General features: G+C 37.8%; 1 protein-coding gene across 1 annotated transcript in view; it reads right to left on the bottom strand.

Moving 5' to 3' along the window:
* Positions 1-6,270: 6,270 nt before the first annotated feature.
* The window catches only part of FNDC1 (fibronectin type III domain containing 1), a 128,518-nt gene continuing 115,345 nt past the window's right edge, over positions 6,271-19,443 (bottom strand). Inside the window, exons 19-23 of the mRNA XM_044004883.1 lie at positions 15,131-15,210; positions 11,883-11,912; positions 8,954-9,115; positions 8,152-8,274; positions 6,271-7,215 (exon numbers count right to left, since the gene is read on the bottom strand). Coding sequence (XP_043860818.1) covers positions 7,100-7,215; positions 8,152-8,274; positions 8,954-9,115; positions 11,883-11,912; positions 15,131-15,210 — 511 coding nt within the window. The 3' untranslated portion in view covers positions 6,271-7,099. The remainder of the gene's footprint in view (positions 7,216-8,151; positions 8,275-8,953; positions 9,116-11,882; positions 11,913-15,130; positions 15,211-19,443) is intronic.

Genomic DNA, 19,443 nt, shown 5'->3' with positions numbered 1-19,443 from the left:
ATTGTAAGCCAAACTGAGAATGTTGTCTTAGTCTTGACATGCTACATGCCTAGAAGTCAGTTTATTTCTTGATAAACTTACTTATTTAATTGTAAAATGGATACATTCTATAGGGAATGATTTGTACCATCTAAAATCTGTTGCATGTTTTGGGAATGTTGGATGTTTCCATTTACTGTAACTTGTTGAGCCATTCACCAATTAATGGGCATCCCCACAATTTCCAGTTCTTTGCCATCACAAAGAAAGCTGCTATAAATATTCTAGAACATATAGGGGGCAGGTCGACGGCACAGTGGATAAAACACTGGCCCTGGATTCAGGAGGACCTGAGTTCAAATCTGGGCTCAGATACTTGACACTTACTAGCTGTGTGACCCTAGGCAAGTCACTTAAACCCAATTGCCTCACCAAAACCAAAACAAAACAAAACAAAACAAAAACATATAGGTTCTTTATATTTTTCTCTAATCGTCTTGGGAAACAGACATAGTAGTGGTATTCCTGGGTCAAAGGGGATAGACAGTTTGATAACTCTTTGGTCATAATTCCAGATTGCTCTCCAAAATGGTTGGATCAGTTCACAGTTCCACCAACAGTGAAGTAGTGTCCCAACTATTTTACATTTCCCCCCATGTCTAAGGTCACTGAACCCATTCTGAACTGATTTGTCTCCAGATCTTTTATCTTCCTACTGTAACTGAGGGTTATGACTGAGATATATAATGCAAAATGATGGCAAAAAGGGTTAAATTACAAATACATATGGATAAGAGCTAGAATTGTCTCTTTAAGCAAAAGATAGATGAAATTTATTAACTTTTCTAAATACTGTAACATGACCTGACATCATCATGCATGTGAGAGACTTTGTCAAAAAGAGATGTCCTAGTACCTCAACACTGAACAAAAAATCCCCCAAAACAAAAAACAAAACTCAACCGCAAAGACCAAGATTGTGTCACAAGGAAGTGATAGTCAAAAAGGGACTTTAGCAGATATATAATAAATGGACAGTTTTCTTCTCTTTACCATACCATAAGCCCAGACATGTTAATCTAAGGCATTCAGACATAATTTATGGGTAAAACAGTCCAGTAAAGGTCAGACCTTGGGAGATAGAGTAGAGAGAGGTGGTAGGAGAAAAGGAAAGAGGCATAGGGGAGGGAACAAGAATTGCATTGGCTCACTGATTCTACCAAATAGAAAAGAAATCTTAGGATCTGAGAGTTCAAAGGTATTCTAGTGGCAATCTAGTCCAACCTGTGCATGAATCTCCTCTGTGGTGTATCTAACAAGTGGTCTTCTGGCCCGTTTTGTACATGTTGCGTTCCACTGAGGTTAGTGATCATATTTTTGCCCTTTTTTCTATCTCTAGTGCTTAGTGGGGGTGTATGGAGTATTCCAAGAGGGCTAGCGCTTCTGGTATGAGGGTTTGCCAAGCCCTTTTCAGGGCTACTCATCCACCCTTGGTGTCTATCTGGCACTCAGCTCTCCCCTGTGGCTCCAAGAAGCTGTAAACCTGTTCAGTGGCCACAGCCTGGTAACCCATCTCAGCAGAGGGTAACTGATAGGTCAGTTGGTGAGTTATAATGGTGTCTACCCCAAGCATGTAAAAACTTCCCCCTGCAGAATAGGAAGATGATAACAATTTGTTCTAATGGCCATGAAGATGACCAAAGCAGGCACTGTGAGAGCTTGGATTGAGACTTGGAAGACACTAAAGTCACTGCATCCCAAGCCATCAGCAGTCACCCTGACTTTTGTCTTGCCACTGGACTTCCATAACTCTGGAAGAGAGAGTGAGGCTGATGACTTTGTGCAGCTCTGCCTCACTTCGATCCAATTCATCCATGAGTCAAGACATCATCTTGTGATGTCATTGGTCCTCTTCAAGAATGAAGAACAAACAACAAGCACTTAGAACAAAACCTACTACAAAATGAGTATTTAATGCATGCTTGCTCGCTGACTACATGAGATACCTATGCTATATCTCACTGATAATTTCCAATAGGAAATCCAATAGGGGCTACAGCTCAGAATGTAGATAGAGTGGATTTCTAGATCTGAGAGTTACTTGCACATAGATAATAATTAAACCCAGGAGGACATGATGAGATTAAAAAAAAAAGTATAGTGAGAGAAGAGTGACTAAGACAAGGTACATCCATAAATGGCAGAAGATGATCAGGAGACTGGGAAGAAATGGTAAGAAAGGTAAGAGGAGAAACAAAAAAGGAGAGAGCATCCAGGAAAAGAAGGCGGTCAACACTTTCTTTTCTTTTTCTTTTTTTTTTTTTGGGGGGGGGCAATTGGGGTTAAGTGACTTGCCCAGGGTCACATAGCTAGTAAGTGTCAAGTATCTGAGGCCGGATTTGAACTCAGGTCCTCCTGAATCCAGGGCCAATGCTCTATCCACTGTACCACCTAGCTGCCCTGTAATCCAAGGATTTTAATGGTTCATATTTTTATTCTGTCTGATTCTTTTGCAGGAAAGAAATTTTTTTCACTTCTCGGACTTACTGTGGCCTGAAATTCATCAGATCTCAGACATATAATAGTAATGGAATAATTGTTTTTATTCCTTCGGAAGACAAAGTTGGTCAAATGGTCTCTGTGTTTGGATTCACCTTGGTCTCAGCAGGAAACTAAGTTTTCATCAATTGTTCCTTTTTCCTTCCCCAAGGCACAAATTGCTTCAAATTTGAAGCAAATGGTGTCTAGGTAAAAGGGCATAGAAGGGCCCGAAAAGGAGTCTCTCTGTTCCCCATCCCCATCTCCAACCCTTTGTTCATATCATTCCCACATGCTCTGATAGGCTCCCTTCTCCACCCACCGCATCTGCCACTTACCTTTATGTATTGAAACCACACCCTTCTTTCAAGACCTAAAACTTCTTTCATGAAACCTTCTTTGACGACCCCATTTTACCCATTCACTCCCATGTGTTCATTTCATGGAAGCCAGATGCTGCAGTGGATAGAGCACTGGCTCTGAAGTCAGGAAGACCTAATTTTAAAATTACCTCAAACACTCAGTAACCATGGGACCTTGGGCTTAACTTCTGTTTGATTCAGTTTCCTCAACTGTGAGATGGGGATATTAATAATATCTACCTTCCAGGGTTGTTGTGAGGATCAAATGAGATAAAACCTATAAAACACAGCACTACGGTTGGCGCAGTGTAAATACATATATAAAAAACCTTTAGCACTGGTGCTTAATAAATGCTTGTTTTCCTCTTCCCTTCTCAGATTTCTCATAGCCTGGACATCTCCTTGGTGCTTTATCTCATTCTGCCATCTGACACAATGATTTTTGCCTATTTTTCTTGCCATTAATAAATATTTTGAGAACAGGACTTATATAATATCTAATTTTATATCCTCAACCACCACCACAGTGCTTTACATATATTAGATGCTTTATGAGTGTTTGTTGAATGAATCAATGGCGAGAGCAAGTGGATGGTTTACCTTTCAGGTCCAAGTCCTCCTTATGGATTCAAGTGTCTTTATGGTATTCAAGAGGCTGAATTAATGCCTGATTTCTGAATTTGTAATGAGAATGCTGTCCTTATATGCTCCTTCTGCCTGCTAACCAAAGGAAGGTCCAGCCCAGTGCAAGAGCTTGAGGTCAGTCCAGAACTCATCTTGTCATGGGCAAGTCCCAATGAGTAATTTAAATTTCAGGACACATTGTCAAGAAATCTACACTTAAATCCTCCTCTAATTGAAGAGACTCCAGCAAGATACACTCCTACATAAATATGGCATTGTAGCACTGATCATGTGTTTTTCAATCAGGCTATTGGTTACCTTCAGGAGTCAGAGTCCCTTAGGCAGTTGGATGTTGGACATCACATCCCTCTGGCAACTCCTGCGGTGGCACTGGTGCCAAACTATTGGCTCTGCCTCTCCTTTGGATCCACCAATGTCGCAGAGAGGGAAAACCTGCTGCATGGGCAACAGCTTGTTTTCCATATTGATCTGCCCAGGCCAGCGCCCTGGAGAGGGCACTCCAGCTACTCCTCATGGGGTAGATATAACATAGGATGTGGCAGTTACCGGTTATAAGTCACTCAGGAGCTGTGGCTCCCATATCGGACTGCACAGCCACACTGTGGCCTGTGGCTTTTCAAGGCACTGATCCATGGTTGTCCTTGACTGGTGGAGGCATACTACTATTGGTTACCATCAAACTAGACAGTTTGTTTGTTTTTTTCCTCTAAGAGGAACCATGTTATAGACTTGTTGGGGAAAGTTCACCATTTCCTAAAGATCCTCTAATTTGTCTTGGCATTGTAAAGTAAAATACCTGAAGATATTTAAATAGTCAACTTTTTAAAAACGAAATGCTCTTTTGAGACATCATTGTAGTTACTTTTAGTTTTTAAATAACTCCCTTTGTGTGTGTGTGTGTGTGTGTGTGTGTGTGTGTGTATCCACAAGCAACTTTAAAAGTATTACCCTTGGGTTTGTAAATTCCATTGTTAGTGTCATATAAACATCCTATCAGCTCATCTTTTTTCCAGATAGTAGTACCATCTTATTTTCCCAGACTTGCATCTTATTTATTGTTGCTTCATGTTGAAATAGGGATATAGCATTTCAGGAAAATATAAGGCACAGAGGTTTAATCCTTGTAGCTTAGTTTTAAATGGACCATTCACGTTAGACCATACTCATATAATGAACTTTTTAAATCTTGAGGCACTGTATAAATGTGAGCTATTTTTATTATCATTGCTCTTTAGGGTTTCACTGCCACTATTAATCTTTGATACATTGATGATGCAGAGATCCCTAATTCCCCCAGCAAGTTCTGCTTTCGAGGCGAAAACCTTCTAGATGTGCCAGGTTTTACTTCATTATATTCGTCTATAGAGAGCCCTAAAGTCCACATTGTTAATGATGAAAATAGTGATTATTTTATTTAGGGACCTGAGTTTATTACCCTATCAATTCATCCTATTGGTCCCAAATTGGATGCCCCCAAATATAGCTCCGCCCTAAAGTGAAATCTCCTTGAAAGGAAAATATATAGGCATATATTAAAAATAACTAATTAGGGGCAGCTAGGTGGTGTGGTGGATAAAGCACCGGCCCTGGATTCAGGAGGACCTGAGTTCAAATCTGGCCGCACACACTTGACACTAGCTGTGTGACCCTGGACAAGTCACTTAACCCTCTTTGCCCCAAAAAAACAAAAAAGCAAAAATAAGAACTGATGGACTAAAAAAACCAAAAACCAAAAACCACCCAAAAAACCCCCCAACTAATTAGGGGGCAGCTAGGTGGCACAGTGGGTAAAGCACCAGCCCTGGATTCAAGAGGACATGAGTTCAAGTCTAGCCTCAGACACTTGATACTTACTAGCTGTGTGACACTGGGCAAGTCATTTAACCCTCATTGCCCCTCAAAAAAAACCCAAAACTAATTAGAGACTACATTCAGGTTTTACACAAGCCAGATGTGGAAAGGAGGAAGTATGGATTATATTTAGACCACTGTGGTATATAAAGGTGGAGCTTGGGGATTCCAGGACAGTGTTTCCGTCTGTCCATGGCATGATGGAACATTTCTGATGGTAGTATAATTAGCTGGATATGAACTAGTTGAATGACTGAAATGATACAATATTCATTAAAGCATAAATGTCAACTTGGAAAGAGGTCTCCAGTAGGGGCATTCGTGGAATCTGTACTCATTAATTGGATCTATATGAGAGATGCTGATGAAATGAGCTTATTCACAAGTATAGGGGTTTTTTTAAGTTAAAAATTATTAGTGTATCTTTAAAAAGAACTCATGCTGGGGCAGCTAGGTGGCGCTTGTAGTTACTTTTAGTTTTTAAATGTGGATAGAGCAACGGCCCTGGAGTCAGGAGTACCTGAGTTCAAATCCGGCCTCAGACACTTAACACTTACTAGCTGTGTGACCCTGGGCAAGTCACTTAACCCCAGTTGCCTCACTAAAAAAAAAAAAAAAGAACTCATGCTGTAGCACAAACAAAAAGCCTCAGGTTCAAGAAGTAAATATCAAGGGAAGTGACAAAAATGAGAAAATAAGAAAACAAAGCTGGACCGAGACATTTAGTTTGGGGCCAGAAATCGAGTTGACCCTTTGAAACACTACTGAATATGGTTTTCATGCAGATGACTTAGTGATGGTTAACAGTATTTGCAAAAGGAACAGTCCTTTCCACAGCTGTTATATTATGCATGGTACATTTTACATGGAAACATTTGTTTTAAAAAGACTTGTTAATTATCAGCACCTTTTGCACAAAAATCTAGAAACATTTATCCAGAAGACATGAAAAAATGAGCAATTCTAAGTAATATCCTTGCAGACATATATATACACATATATATATGCATATATATATATATACACACACATACATACACATACACATATATACCTTGTGAATTTACAATGTGATCTGGTGTATTAGTCCAGCAGTGGGGCAAGCTCACAGAGCATGGCTTATGTAGACTATATTGCTGTGGGTGGGTGTTTTTAGTAGCTCAGCATTGCTGAATAGGAAAACAAAAACAAAACAAAACAAACAAAACAAAACAAAAATAAAACTCTGAAGCTTTAAACTTTGCCAGTTACAGAGGATTCCATTAATAACAATGGAAAATTATTTAGCATTCCATTAAGCAAGCACAGCATGCTTAGGTCGTTCCTTTGAGATATATGAAACGTCCAAATTTTGTGCTTAGTAAAGTTTGAAAGTCTCACTGAAGAAAAGTGCAATCCATTTCAGTTGCTTGTTTATTATTTCTTTGGGGTTGTGTTGACTTTTTAAAAACACGAGCGCACACACATACAACAGAGAAGCAAAGTGGAATTTGAATATCAAATGCAAATCCTGTTTTCAGTCCCAGGTCAAGTAATGAAGCAGACTCCCAGATTTAAGTGTGAGAAGTGCATAGGATTTTGGCTTTAGGTCTTCCAAGCACCTGGACTTAGGAGGTTCTCTATTGCTGTCTTCATTTTCTTCCCAAGACCTTATAGTCTCCTGGTAAAAGTAGTTTGACAGGTCTGAGAGGTGTGGGCGAGATTTGCAGTGGTGATAGGGTTGGTTACCATTTTCCTGGAATGGAGACACCACACTCATACCATCCCACATAATAGTAGGGTGTTCCAAAACCAATTCGGCCAAATTCTACAGGCTCCTGACGATATTGGCGATGATAACCTGGAATGGTTAAGAAAGGGAAATAGATAAGATGAAAGGAGAGAAAGCAGGAAGAAGGGAGAATATATCAGTATTTGAGAGGAAAAATGTAAAGTAGTTTTCTTTCATGACACAACTAAGTACATATTTAGTAAATACCCCAATGATCATTATGTCCAGCTACCCCTACTCAATACAACAAAGGTGGCAGAATTCCTATGTATCTGATGAGGATTTTTTTTTTCCTCTTCCCCATGAATGAAATAGTACAGTATAATAAAATCTCTACTTAGCTTTATATTGTCCTTCGACTCTTTACATTGAGCTGTAACATTGTTTGACTATTCATCTGCTTATGTTCCTGTCTTTCTAAAGCATCAAGTGTCTTCTCTACCTCTTTCTGCCTTGCCAAATACCATTCACTTTTTAGAGACTCATCTCAAAGCCCACCTCCTTTATATAGCCTTCCCTGACAACCATAGCATAAAGTACTCTCCTTCCTCTAAATTCATATGTCAGTTACTAGCTGTACAAGTCACGTCATGACAAGTGACATCTTTTCCATTATAGTCTTGAACTCTCATTAAATCTGTGATTGATATTTGACTTTTCATGTGTTTTTGTTTTCTCTTTCTAGATAGACTGAAAGACCATATTTTATGTGTATGTATTGCATAAAATGTAGCAGTGTTGTACATAGAGCAAGCCCTTAGTTTAGCATTGATTTGATTTTTGGATAAAGTCTTGTGATGTGCCCTATTTAATCAAGCAAGCTTCCTGAAATGCTACAACATTATGCCTGCTTTAATCAACAACTCTAGGAGCACAGTCATAAAGAATTCCACACCCATATTTAGGGCCTCCTTCTATTCTTTCCCTCTAACCCCATTATTGCAAAAAAAGAAGTAATTTTATGTGTCAAATGAGGAGCCCAAATGTGGCTGTTACTCATCTTACCTTGAACAGTAGGCAGGGCCTCTACATATGACTGAGGACCCGTTCTTCCATCCAGGTGTGAATCTACAAACTGGCAATGGTCTTCACCTCGCCCCCAACTATCTCCAATGCTGTAGAAGGTATCTGAAAAGAGCATACACCCCATAAGGACAGAGACACATCGTTTCATCATGAGCATTTGTAACATACAAAAAGGATGATTGATAATCAAAACGGGGCGGGGGGGGGGGCACCATAGAGGCCAACACATCCATTCCTCTCATTTTAAGGAAGAGCAAACTGAGGTCAAGTGGATTACCAAGGTCATGCAGGTAGTAAATGACAGAGCAAATATTAGAACTTGGGTGTTTCTGGTTCCAAATCCTAGAAGACTTTCTACCACACAACAAAGATAATAAAAATGAAAGGCAGGGGAAATGGTGGCAGACACAGAGTCTATTAGGAAAGCATTTTCTCAAGTACAAAGTAGTTCCTAAAGGTAAGGTCTTATTAACCTAACAAAGAAAATGGGCAAAGCCCTTAGCATTTGTTAGCAGCAAAGCTAGTGAGTTTGGATCCAAACTCTTATCTTCTGATTCCATATCAAGTGCTCTTTCTACTCTGCCATTTGGGGGGAAGGGAGAAAGGGATGCCCCCAATATAATAATATTCCTAACAAGCAGCACGTGCTTTGCTGCACTGGATTTAAATCAGAGCCAGGGTATAGGCAAAATAATACTGGTGATGTCGAGTGGGCACATCTTTTGATCCAAATGATTTCATTAGGTGTCAATCAACAGCAAACCCCTCTTAAAGACCTTACCTTTCAGGTTATCACTGAGGTAGATCTTGTACCTCAGTGAATTACAAAGAACCACTCCCACAAATTTTCGGTACCATGTTCGCTTCACATACTGTCTCCCATGGCAGTCTGTGTAGCTGGGATCACGTTTGAAAGCAAATGGAATCCAGATGGGTTCCCCACCTTGAGAACACAAAAGGCGATCAAAAGGCATTCTGACTCAGTTTTAATATTCTACAACATAGGTGGCCTACAAGACACTTTTATTGATTCTTCCTTTTTTTTTTAACAAGAAGAAAAATCTACTCCCCTTTTATATTGCCTTGAAATGGTTCCCTCTAATTGTGTAGCTATTAAATTATTTGTCATTAAAAGAATACTTAGGGGGCGGCTAGGTGGTGCAGTGGATTAAGCACCGGCCCTGGATTCAGGAGTACCTGAGTTCAAATCCAGCCTCAGACACTTGACACTTACTAGCTGTGTGACCCTGGGCAAGTCACTTAACCCCCATTGCCCCGCAAAAAAAAAAAAAAGAATACTTAGCCCAAAAATAAGATGGGCAATAGTGCAAAATGTTTATAATTCCTTGTGAAATTGTAGTCTGTCATCTTTTTGTAAATGTAAGTTATAGTTATAAATTATTCCCTGAATTTAAAATAAAATTCCTCATACTTTTTTCAACTAGTAACTATGAATTTGCAACTGAAATTTATTTTGCTAATTTAGGCAACATTGAATTGTAGACTTAGAGCTGCAAGGCACCTCTGAAGTCATCCACTCTAAAGCCTTCATTTTAAAAATGAAGAAAATGAGACCCAACCAAATTAAGTGCCTTGTTTAAGGTCACATGGGCAGTGCTTGACAGAGCTAGGGTTCCAGCTCTATTCTCTCCACCTTGCCTCCCTTCTTTCATTATGAATCAAGCAGGATATAAGTTAATAAGGAAATGAGATCCTTCACTTAAAATAAGGCCCATATGGATTCAATTAAATACTTCCTTCAAAAGATCTGTTATTTTATTGGTATTCTTCTGCCAGCAGAGATCCCAAATCTTCCATCACTTAGTAAGCAGTTTTTATGACTTGGAGCAGCCAAATAAATCCATCACCTGGTGACCAACCTTATGATAATTATTCTTTGCACTTAGCCAAACTGGCCTTAAGAGGACCAATACACAGTACATTAGTGATTCTACTTGGAGCCCTGCTAGTGTGGATGGACCTCTACCAAAAGCTTTTGTTCTCTGCCAGAGCCTTTGGAACATGACTTTGGTGGAAGCAGAGCCTTAAGCCTTGGGTTAAATTGTGATGCTGTCCTAACTCTCCTTTTAAGAAATCCTTTGCAAAATCTCTAAGTCAGAAGGGACCCCTGCAGGTCATCAGGTTTACCTGAAAAAGAATCCTCTTTGCATCATTCCTCTACTTAAAGACTTCCAAGGAAAAACCCCAAAGTATCCAAGGCAGCCCTTTCTGTGTTTGAACAATTGCAAGGAAGTATTTCCTTGCTTCAAGCTGAAATTTGCCTCCCATTGCTCTTTGCTGTTCCCTTTGAGGTCAAACAGAATAGGTCTAGTCCCTTGCCTTTTCAATATGGTTTTAAATCTTTAAAGATAGCATATTTTCCAGGTCTTCTTATCTCCAAGTTAAACATATCTGACTTCTTCAACTAATCTGTACATAATATAATGTGAATGACCTTCCCCATACTGGCCACCCTCCTCTGTAAACTCACAATCCAGCTAATCAATGGAGCCACTAGGTGATGAAGCAGGCCACAGAACAGTAGGATGAGAGTCAAGAAGACATGAATTCAAATCCAGCCTCAGATGATTACTAGCTATGTGACTCTGGGCAAGTCACTTAACATCTGTCTCTGTTTCTTCAATCATACCATGAAGATAATAATAATAACAATACCTATCTCCTAAGATTGTTGTGAGGATCAAATGAGACAGTATTTATTAAGACACTTAGTATATTGTCCGGCACACAGTAACTGCTTTCCATATAAATGCTTGTTGTTGCTGTTGTTGTCATTATTGTTTTTAATTCTTTTATTTAAACATGGTACTGAAAACCGAACACAGTATTCAAGTCTGAACATAAGAGTATGGCAATGCTGATCTTTACTGTCAATGTAGCATAATATGATGTTAGCTTTTTTGGCCTTCTTTCCATACTGCTGATGCAGTCCACTAAAATCCTCATTATCTTTTTTTCAGATAAACTGCTGTTCAGTCCCCATCTTGTATTTCCAAAGTTGACTTTTCTTAACCCAAATGTGTCCCTGTTAATTTTCATCATATTAGATTCAACCTAACAGGTCAGGGGTCTATTTCTCAGGACGTTGCTCTCTGATGATAAAGCTCAATATTTATTCAGAGTCTATGTATTTTTAAAATGGACTCCAGGAAATTTGAAAGCAATTTAGACCTAAAGAAATTAAATTATGGAAGAATGACAAGAGGAAGGCAGACTGATCTTTTGAGGGTAAGGAATATCGCTTGATGCCCCTCCTCAGTGGCTGACCCATAAAACTGACTTTGACTTCTACCAACATGAGCTAGTTGACTTGTCTGAAAAGAAAACAGAAAGTGGTGTCATATAGTCAAAGCTTAAAGCAAAAAAAAAATGTTCATGGAATTGAAATGTTGAATGCAAAAAGCTTAATATAATCAGAACATCTTCCGAGGTGTGGGTCTTGAGATGGCTGGATCTTCTTTCTCCAGCAACTACAACTACTGCAAATTCTTGTATCATTTCTCTTCTCTATTTGAGAAGGGAGGGTGTGTGAAATTAAATTATTGAATTATTTAGAATATGTTGGATGGAAATTTGGCATTGTCCTATTAGTTACAGGTTTGAATAATATAAGAAAATATCTAATAATTTCCAAATTCAATTTAATCAGAGGCACATCTTTGAGACAACTGTCACGTAATGCAACTTACCCGGAGGTCTTACAACAAGCAGTGGATTGTCTGTAAGAAAGAAAAAAAAAACCAATTTATTGACTTTTCTTACTTCATCCATTTACTTCTGTGAGACACAATGTATTTGTTCTTCAAGCTCTGCATCACATTACATGGAATCTGCTTAGACTAACCAAGCCAAAGAATGTTAACTCCAAAGAAGAGTAGGAACGGAAAATATAGAGTATTTGGTAGTTCTCAAAGGTTTTCCACAATATTTACATTCAATTCATTTATCTGAGAGTAGTGTTCTTTTCAAAATTTATAATCTTGTTAGTCATAGAGAAACTGTTGTTTCCTAAAATTTCTGTTTTTGCAGATGATGATACAAAAAGATTGATCTGACCTATCCTGACTGATTTCTGGTATTCTTGAGCCAGTGGTGCTTACTGTCTTAGGCAATGCTATTTTGGACATCCTTTAATTAATGCTTCTTTGAAATTCACATTTTCTTAAAATTTTTTCTATGAGAACCTCCTTTCTCATGCCATCCATTTCTTTCCATGAAAGAAGGCATGTAATTCCAACACTACTTAATCATACCTGCTCTGGTTGCTAGCCCCTGACAGAATAGAGGCAGCAAATTCTGAGGGCTGTTTGAGCTGTTTAAAAAACAACCTCAGTGCATTTGCCTGTATGCATTCAAGCACCACTAATCACCAACATTCTGGCTTCTTGTGGTTCCCTGAAAACACTCTCAAATGGTTTTTTAAAAAAGTTAAAGGGCATATGTTTTCATACCTGATGCTGAGATTTATATTACATCCATACTCACATTTCCTAAAGCTAAGATGTCATGAACTTACTGATTTAGATAATCTTATATAAAGGCAACATATGAGGACGCTACAACTTTTGTCATGTTCCTGTTTTTAGCTCACTATGAAGCAGTACTTGTTTGTTTCATTAAGGTAATAGGAATTGGAGAAACTCAGCTAATCTGATTTATATATAATCCAACTAGATAATTCAGACCTGTGAGACTGGGGTACAGGCGTAACCACCACCATAGAAGCCAATGCAATGGTTTAGAGTCAAGCAAAGTAAGAAGCTTCACGGTTAGGGTTTTTCTTAGGAGGCTGTCTTTTGAAAAGTCTTACTTTAGGGCCCTAAACTTAACATTTGTACCATTATACAAATACCAATATAGATTTTTAGACTTTCATTTACTAGATGACAGGGATGACTAGCACATGGTTATCCTCTGTGACAATATCTATAAAAGTTAAGGATGCTACCCCAAGTAACATGATCCGATTGGAAGAAATTAGCTCACTTTGTACATTTTCAGCTTAAATAATATCTTAATTAATCTTGTTAATCTTGAATTGCCTGGCTTTGGGGGGTGACAACCTGGTAAAGGCCAAATGTCCACTTTACATCCAGAGATATTGTCCTCAGGTAATTTGCCAACTTTCTGAGGAGAATTCTGACAAATGACATCTTCTCTTCATCTTCCCCATTTACAAATGGAAATGATTTCACGAAAATTTGTTAAAAATGAAGCATATGAAAACATTTCTGAGGCCAAAGCTCTTCACTGAGACATTTCACCTGTTTACGTTTTGATTTAGTTCGTTTTTATTTCACTGGCTTTAAGAAATTATTTTCCAGTGACAAATCTTTTGTGATGAGTCTACAGTTATGTAGTGAACCAACTACACAAATCCCTCTGTTGGAGGTACCAGTTTTGCTGGAGATTTAGTTGTCCAACATTCTTTTACTTGTGCGTGTCATGCAGCCACATGTGTGGTAGAGAACTACAGCTGCTTTAGAAATCCATCTTGTTGCAGAATGAAGAACATTTGTTAAGAAAAGAACCTAAGAATTGATTTCCTGGGCTAGAGCCAGGCATGACCTACCCAGTATTGTGTCTTTGACAGGGATGACTAGCACATGGTTATCCTCTGTGACAATATCTGTAAAAGTTAAGGATGCTACCCCAAGTAACATGATCCAATTGGAAGAAATGAGCTCACTTTGTACATTTTCAGCTTAAATAATATCTTAATTACACTATTAATGTTAAGTAAATCCAGGCAAATTCTGGTGAGTTGTTATATTTTTGTTTTGTTTTTGTAAAGAAGATAAAATTTACTTTTGAGTAAACAATTGTGTATTGGGTGCCTCTTAAACCAAATTACTTTTATACTCTTCAGCTGTTCAGAATTAGAAACAAATTTTTAAACTTTGTAGCTAAATCTTTCACAGATACTTTCAAATTTATTCCCATGCTGTTGAAAAAGAGATTTCTCTGCTATGGGATTTAACCTTTTCATTTCCCAGACAACTGATATACAAACTGCTCTTAATATCATTAGTACCATGGGGGGAAACCCCCTTTTTATTCAAAAGAGAAAAATCAGAAGTGGTTTTGCTAAGGCTAAGATCTATTTTTTCCCTTTTGTTTCTCACTTAATTGTGCTTATAATCGGGGATTCTTTTTTTAAACATAGAAAAGTACTGATTTTACCCATTTGGTTATATATTTGATTATGCTCATTGATTGGGGTATAGTTAATCAAGCTGTGGTACATGAATGTAATAAAATATGACTGTGCTGTAAGAAAAATGAATATGATGAATACAGAGAAATTTGGGAAGGCTTATATTAACTCATGCAAAGTGAATTAAGCAAGAGCAGGAAAATAACATACACAATGACTACAACAATATAAATGGAAACAACAAAATAATAGAAAATTAATACTGTGAAATACTCAAACTTGACTCTAAATAAGAGCTATGAAAAGCCATTTCTCTCTTTTCTTTGAAGAAGCAGAGGACTAGAATAGAATATTGAAAATACTGTTAGATTTTTTTTTTTAGTGAAGCTCCTCCCTCCCTCCCTCCCTCTCTCTCTCTCTCTCTCTCTCTCTCTCTCTCTCTCTCTCTCTCTCTCTCTCTCTCTCTCTCTCTCTTAAATAAAGCATGGCTCTCTGAGAGGAGAAAAAGGAGAAAAGGGGAGAAGGTAGAAGGCTACATTGAGAAATGTAGGTGATTTAAAAAATATTACATCAGGGGGCAGCTCTGTGGCACAATGGATAAAGCTCCAGTCCTGGATTGAGGAGGACCTGAGTTCAAATTTGACCTCAAACACTTGACACTTACTATCTGTGTGACCCTGGACAATCACTTAATTCTCATTGCCCCTCCCCCCCAATTACATCAATAAAAGCTATTTTTTAAAAAAGAAAGGAAAATCCAAAATACATGATAATACATACCTGATTCTGTAACAAAAGAGACTGAAGGACTGATAGGTCCATACCCATGGGGATTTTTTGCTTGTACTTTAAAGTAATATCTAAAACACAAAGAAATTTATTTTATTTGTTGAGCAGTATTTATAACACTTCTATTAAGATAGGAGTTACTTGCTAATGACAAATACTACTGATTTTTTGTGATTTTCTCAAAATTGTTTTCAAATAACTTGAAAAATAATACAGCTAACACATTCACCATCATAAATATGACTGATTGTTATAAATGCCATTATTGTTAATGAATGAAGGTACCACATCAAAAATAAATCGGGGCGGGGGGGCGGTGCAGCTAGGTGGCACAGTGGATAAAGCACTGGCCCTGGATTCAGGAGGACCTGAGTTCAAACACTTGACACTTATTAGCTGTGTGACCTTGGGCAAGTCACTTAACCCTGATTGCTCCACCAAAAAAAGAAAAAAGAAAAAAAAAGAAATCAGGGAAGAAAGACAGCTCTAAAATCCTATGATTCTATGATTATTTGGAGAGAATACATTCTTTCCAGAGCCAGATGTTAAATGAGTTACTTAAGATATATATATATATATATATATATATATATATATATATATTTTGTTTTGTTTTGTTTTGTTTTTTCCCAGAGATGAGTTGGCTTTCTCAAGTTAAAATTCTTAACTACAACCCTTCCATGAGCAAATCCTGACTTACACTCAATAGTGGTCGAGTTCCACAACTAAAGAAAGATGTGATGAACTTGGAGAGGGTTAGAGGAGGGATACAAAATGATTAAAGATGTGGAGAGAGAAGGCCCAGGATGAAAGCCTATAATGAATATGCACCAGGGTTGGAACAAGGCATTCATATGTCTGACTCCCTGCTCTGAACCTCACCATTTGAAAATTGTGCCCTATTTCAACCCAATAAACATTTATGAAGTGTCTGCTATGTTGAAATCAATGTGCTATTCACCACAGAATTTCAGCCTTTACTATAACACTTGACTTATTAAAAAATAAATGTCAGGGGCAGCTAGGTGGCGCAGTGGATAGAGCACTGGCCCTGGATTCAGGAGGATCTGAGTTCAAATCTGACTTCAGACACTTAACAATTACTAGCTGTGTGATCCTAGGCAAGTCACTTAACACCAATTGCCTCACAAAATAAATAAATAAATAAATGTCCATGTGTCACAGAAAGTAGAATTTTCTAGTATTAAAATAGGTGTAATTGTAAAATGTAATATGAATGATGTTCTCAGTTGTACCTTTACATATATTGTGCTCTAGGAAATTGTCTATTTTGTCTATCCCCTAGTTCCAACTTTGATAAGCATGAAAAGCATGAGGCTCCAGGGCAATCTAGTAATATCAGAAAGAGCAGCCATTTAATAGATAAAGATAAGTAGAAGTTCACTTTAACCACGAACAGAAATAGAGGAAATAGCTAAAATGCTGTCATTGGGGGAGTAGGGGGAAGTTTGGATATGAAAAGGTTGCCAAGCACTGAAATATTTTACTGAAAGAGAAAGAATAATTAATTTTTCTGATCACGTCAAGAGAGAAATGAGGATACCATGGTATAGTTGAGGGGCATTGGGTGTTAAGTCTACTAATTTGTGTCTGGTCCCAACTTGGCCATTAACTAATTATGCATCACTTCTCCTCAGACTCATTTTTAATATAGGATGGTTGGGCTAGATTAACTCTAAAGTTCCTTAGTACTAAGATTCAACAATTCTATGTGACTGGTCAAATAAATTTGTTTCCTCATGAGTGATACGCATGGAAGGGGTAGAAAAATAAGAAAAACTCTCTGGCTACTTGTCTTGCAAACTTGTCCTGAATTAAAACACCTTTCAGGGATTTCTATATAGTATGGAGTGAGGGTGGGGTGCGGGGGATGCTCCCATGGCCTCCTTGACTTCTTCAAAAGGATTAAGGGAAAGGGCTAATTCAGTTGCAGAAATGTAACAGGCATACAAAATCTAAGTATAATCTGATTTACATTTGCTTTCTCATTTAATGTTCTCATAACTGGCCAAATCTAAAATTAGAGACTAAGTAGAGAAAGAAGAATTTCCATCAATTTGTTTCAGCCTTAATTCTGCTTAGCAGAAATACTGGGGTAGGTAATTCCTCCCCTCCTCCAACTCCACAGACTTTCTTTTCTATTTCTATGAGAGTTACACGTGTCAAGGCCAGTTTTTAAGGAAATACCACCATAGACATTGTACCTCCCTAGGACCAAAGCAAGAAATGCTTATTAATTTTATCCCTTTCTCAGTTCTCCCAGAGAGACATAACATTTGGGTGGGCTCTTTTGCACTGCTAAATGAAATGCGCCCAGCACATTTTCTGGCATATCATAGATGCCAGATAAATGTTAGTGAATTGAATTGAATTTGCAAATTGGTCACTTCTCTGCAAATTTTCCTTAACATAAGTCAGGGATTTCTGTGTTTATATACACACACACATATACATGTGTGTATATGTGTTAATATCATGTTAACATGCTGGGTATTGTTAACACATTGGCATGTTAACACAATATCAACACATTAGATATGTTATAGATAATGTGTTGATATATGTTAACATGCGAATATGTCAACAACCTATAATACATTAACATGGTATATATTGTTAACATATATTATATACGATATGTTAATATTATGTTGATGTGCTAACATGTTGACAGTATATCATATATAGCATGTATATGGATGTATATGCATACATGTATATACTGTTATTAAAAATAGTTGCTTTATAAATCAGCCTATCAATGAAAACAAATTTAATTTTAAGAATTCATGATATCACCATTATAAGCCATTTAAATTTTTTTCATAAAAACTATTGTATGTCATTTGAATCATATCTTAATTTCTGCCATTAAAGTTCACATGGAAATTAGGGTTTCAACTCATATGACCCATGTGTAGACAGGACTAGGGGTAAGAAATTCACAAAAGTTGGCTTTCTAAGTGAAACTAACATAACAACAATATTTTAGAGGCCACCCGGAGGATAGCTGGCTTGAGAGCGGATGGCCTAAATTTCCCTCTGACACGGCCTAAACTTCTGGAACATGAAAGAGGGAGAAGCAATTCCAAGAAAAGAGATATGGGAAAGGCCCGGAGAAATGAGCATAGCTTTGGGATCAAATTCTGACTTGGACCTTAGAGCATGTTAGTAAGTACACTACTTGAGCCACCTCCTAGGGAAAGAGACTGGCCAGCCAAGAGAATTGGGAATCTCAAAACATCTTAATTTTTACTCTTTCACGTAGTAGAATATAACACATTCTTGGAAAATACTAGGATTTTTGTTTTGTTTTGTTTTTTTGTCTAGAGCTGTAATTTGGGGTAGGGCATCTGCACTTTGAAAACTCTCTACACCTGTGAATCAGCAACTCATGTATACCTTGTAGTCTAAGAGTTGCCATAGGCAATCAGGGGTTGGTTAAGTGACTTGCCCAGGGTCACATGTAACAAATGTCAGAGTAAAAACTTAAATTAAAATTTCTTGATTCCAAGGTCTGCCTCTAATGCTATCTCTCAGGTTAAAAGAACAACAAAACTGGAAATATCACATGACTAATCCATTTTACTTCTGTCCTTCATTTTCTATTTTTTCTTTTTCTTTTTCTTCTTCTTTTTTTTTTTTTTTGGAGAGGCAATGAAGGTTAAGTGCCCAGGGTTACACAGCTAGTAAGTGTCAAGTGTCTGAGGCTGGATTTGAACTTAGGTCCTCCTGAATCCAGGGCCGGTGCTTTATCCACTGTGCTACCTAGCTGCCCCCAAATTTCTATTTTTTTTTAATCTGCTAGCATTCCAGACCCTAAATACGCACTAGAAGATAGCCCATTTGTGAAAAGTTGGGAGGGAGCTGGGCCCCAGATGGCCAAAAGGAGTTAAAGATAGCTGTGAGTAGCAAGCTTTTGTCATTCTGAAAAGCTCACAGGACTGTTAGTTTCTGGCCCTCAGCAGAGAAATAGAGAGGCATCACCATATTTCAGAATGATGTGGGGTGGTTTTTCTCCCCTCCTAACTAAACTGCCATCTTATAAAACACCATGGGAATTGCAGTCATATTTGATTTGTTTATATTTGTATATACCAAGCTGGTATATACACTTTCATTTTGGGAGTTTGGAAAGCTAATGAATCTAAGCCTATACTTTCATTAATTCTTTTTGTTGTTGTTCAGTCGTTTCAGTTTCAGTGTCTGACTCTTCATGACCCCATTTGAGATTTTCTCAGCAAAGATATTGAAGTGGTTTGCCATTTCCTTCTCCAGCTCAT

This window comes from Dromiciops gliroides, chromosome 4 (assembly GCF_019393635.1).
Source record: "Dromiciops gliroides isolate mDroGli1 chromosome 4, mDroGli1.pri, whole genome shotgun sequence".
Lineage (NCBI taxonomy): Eukaryota > Metazoa > Chordata > Mammalia > Microbiotheria > Microbiotheriidae > Dromiciops > Dromiciops gliroides.
The sequence above is the reverse complement of the archived record's forward strand: the minus strand, read 5'-3'. Positions and strand labels throughout refer to the sequence as shown.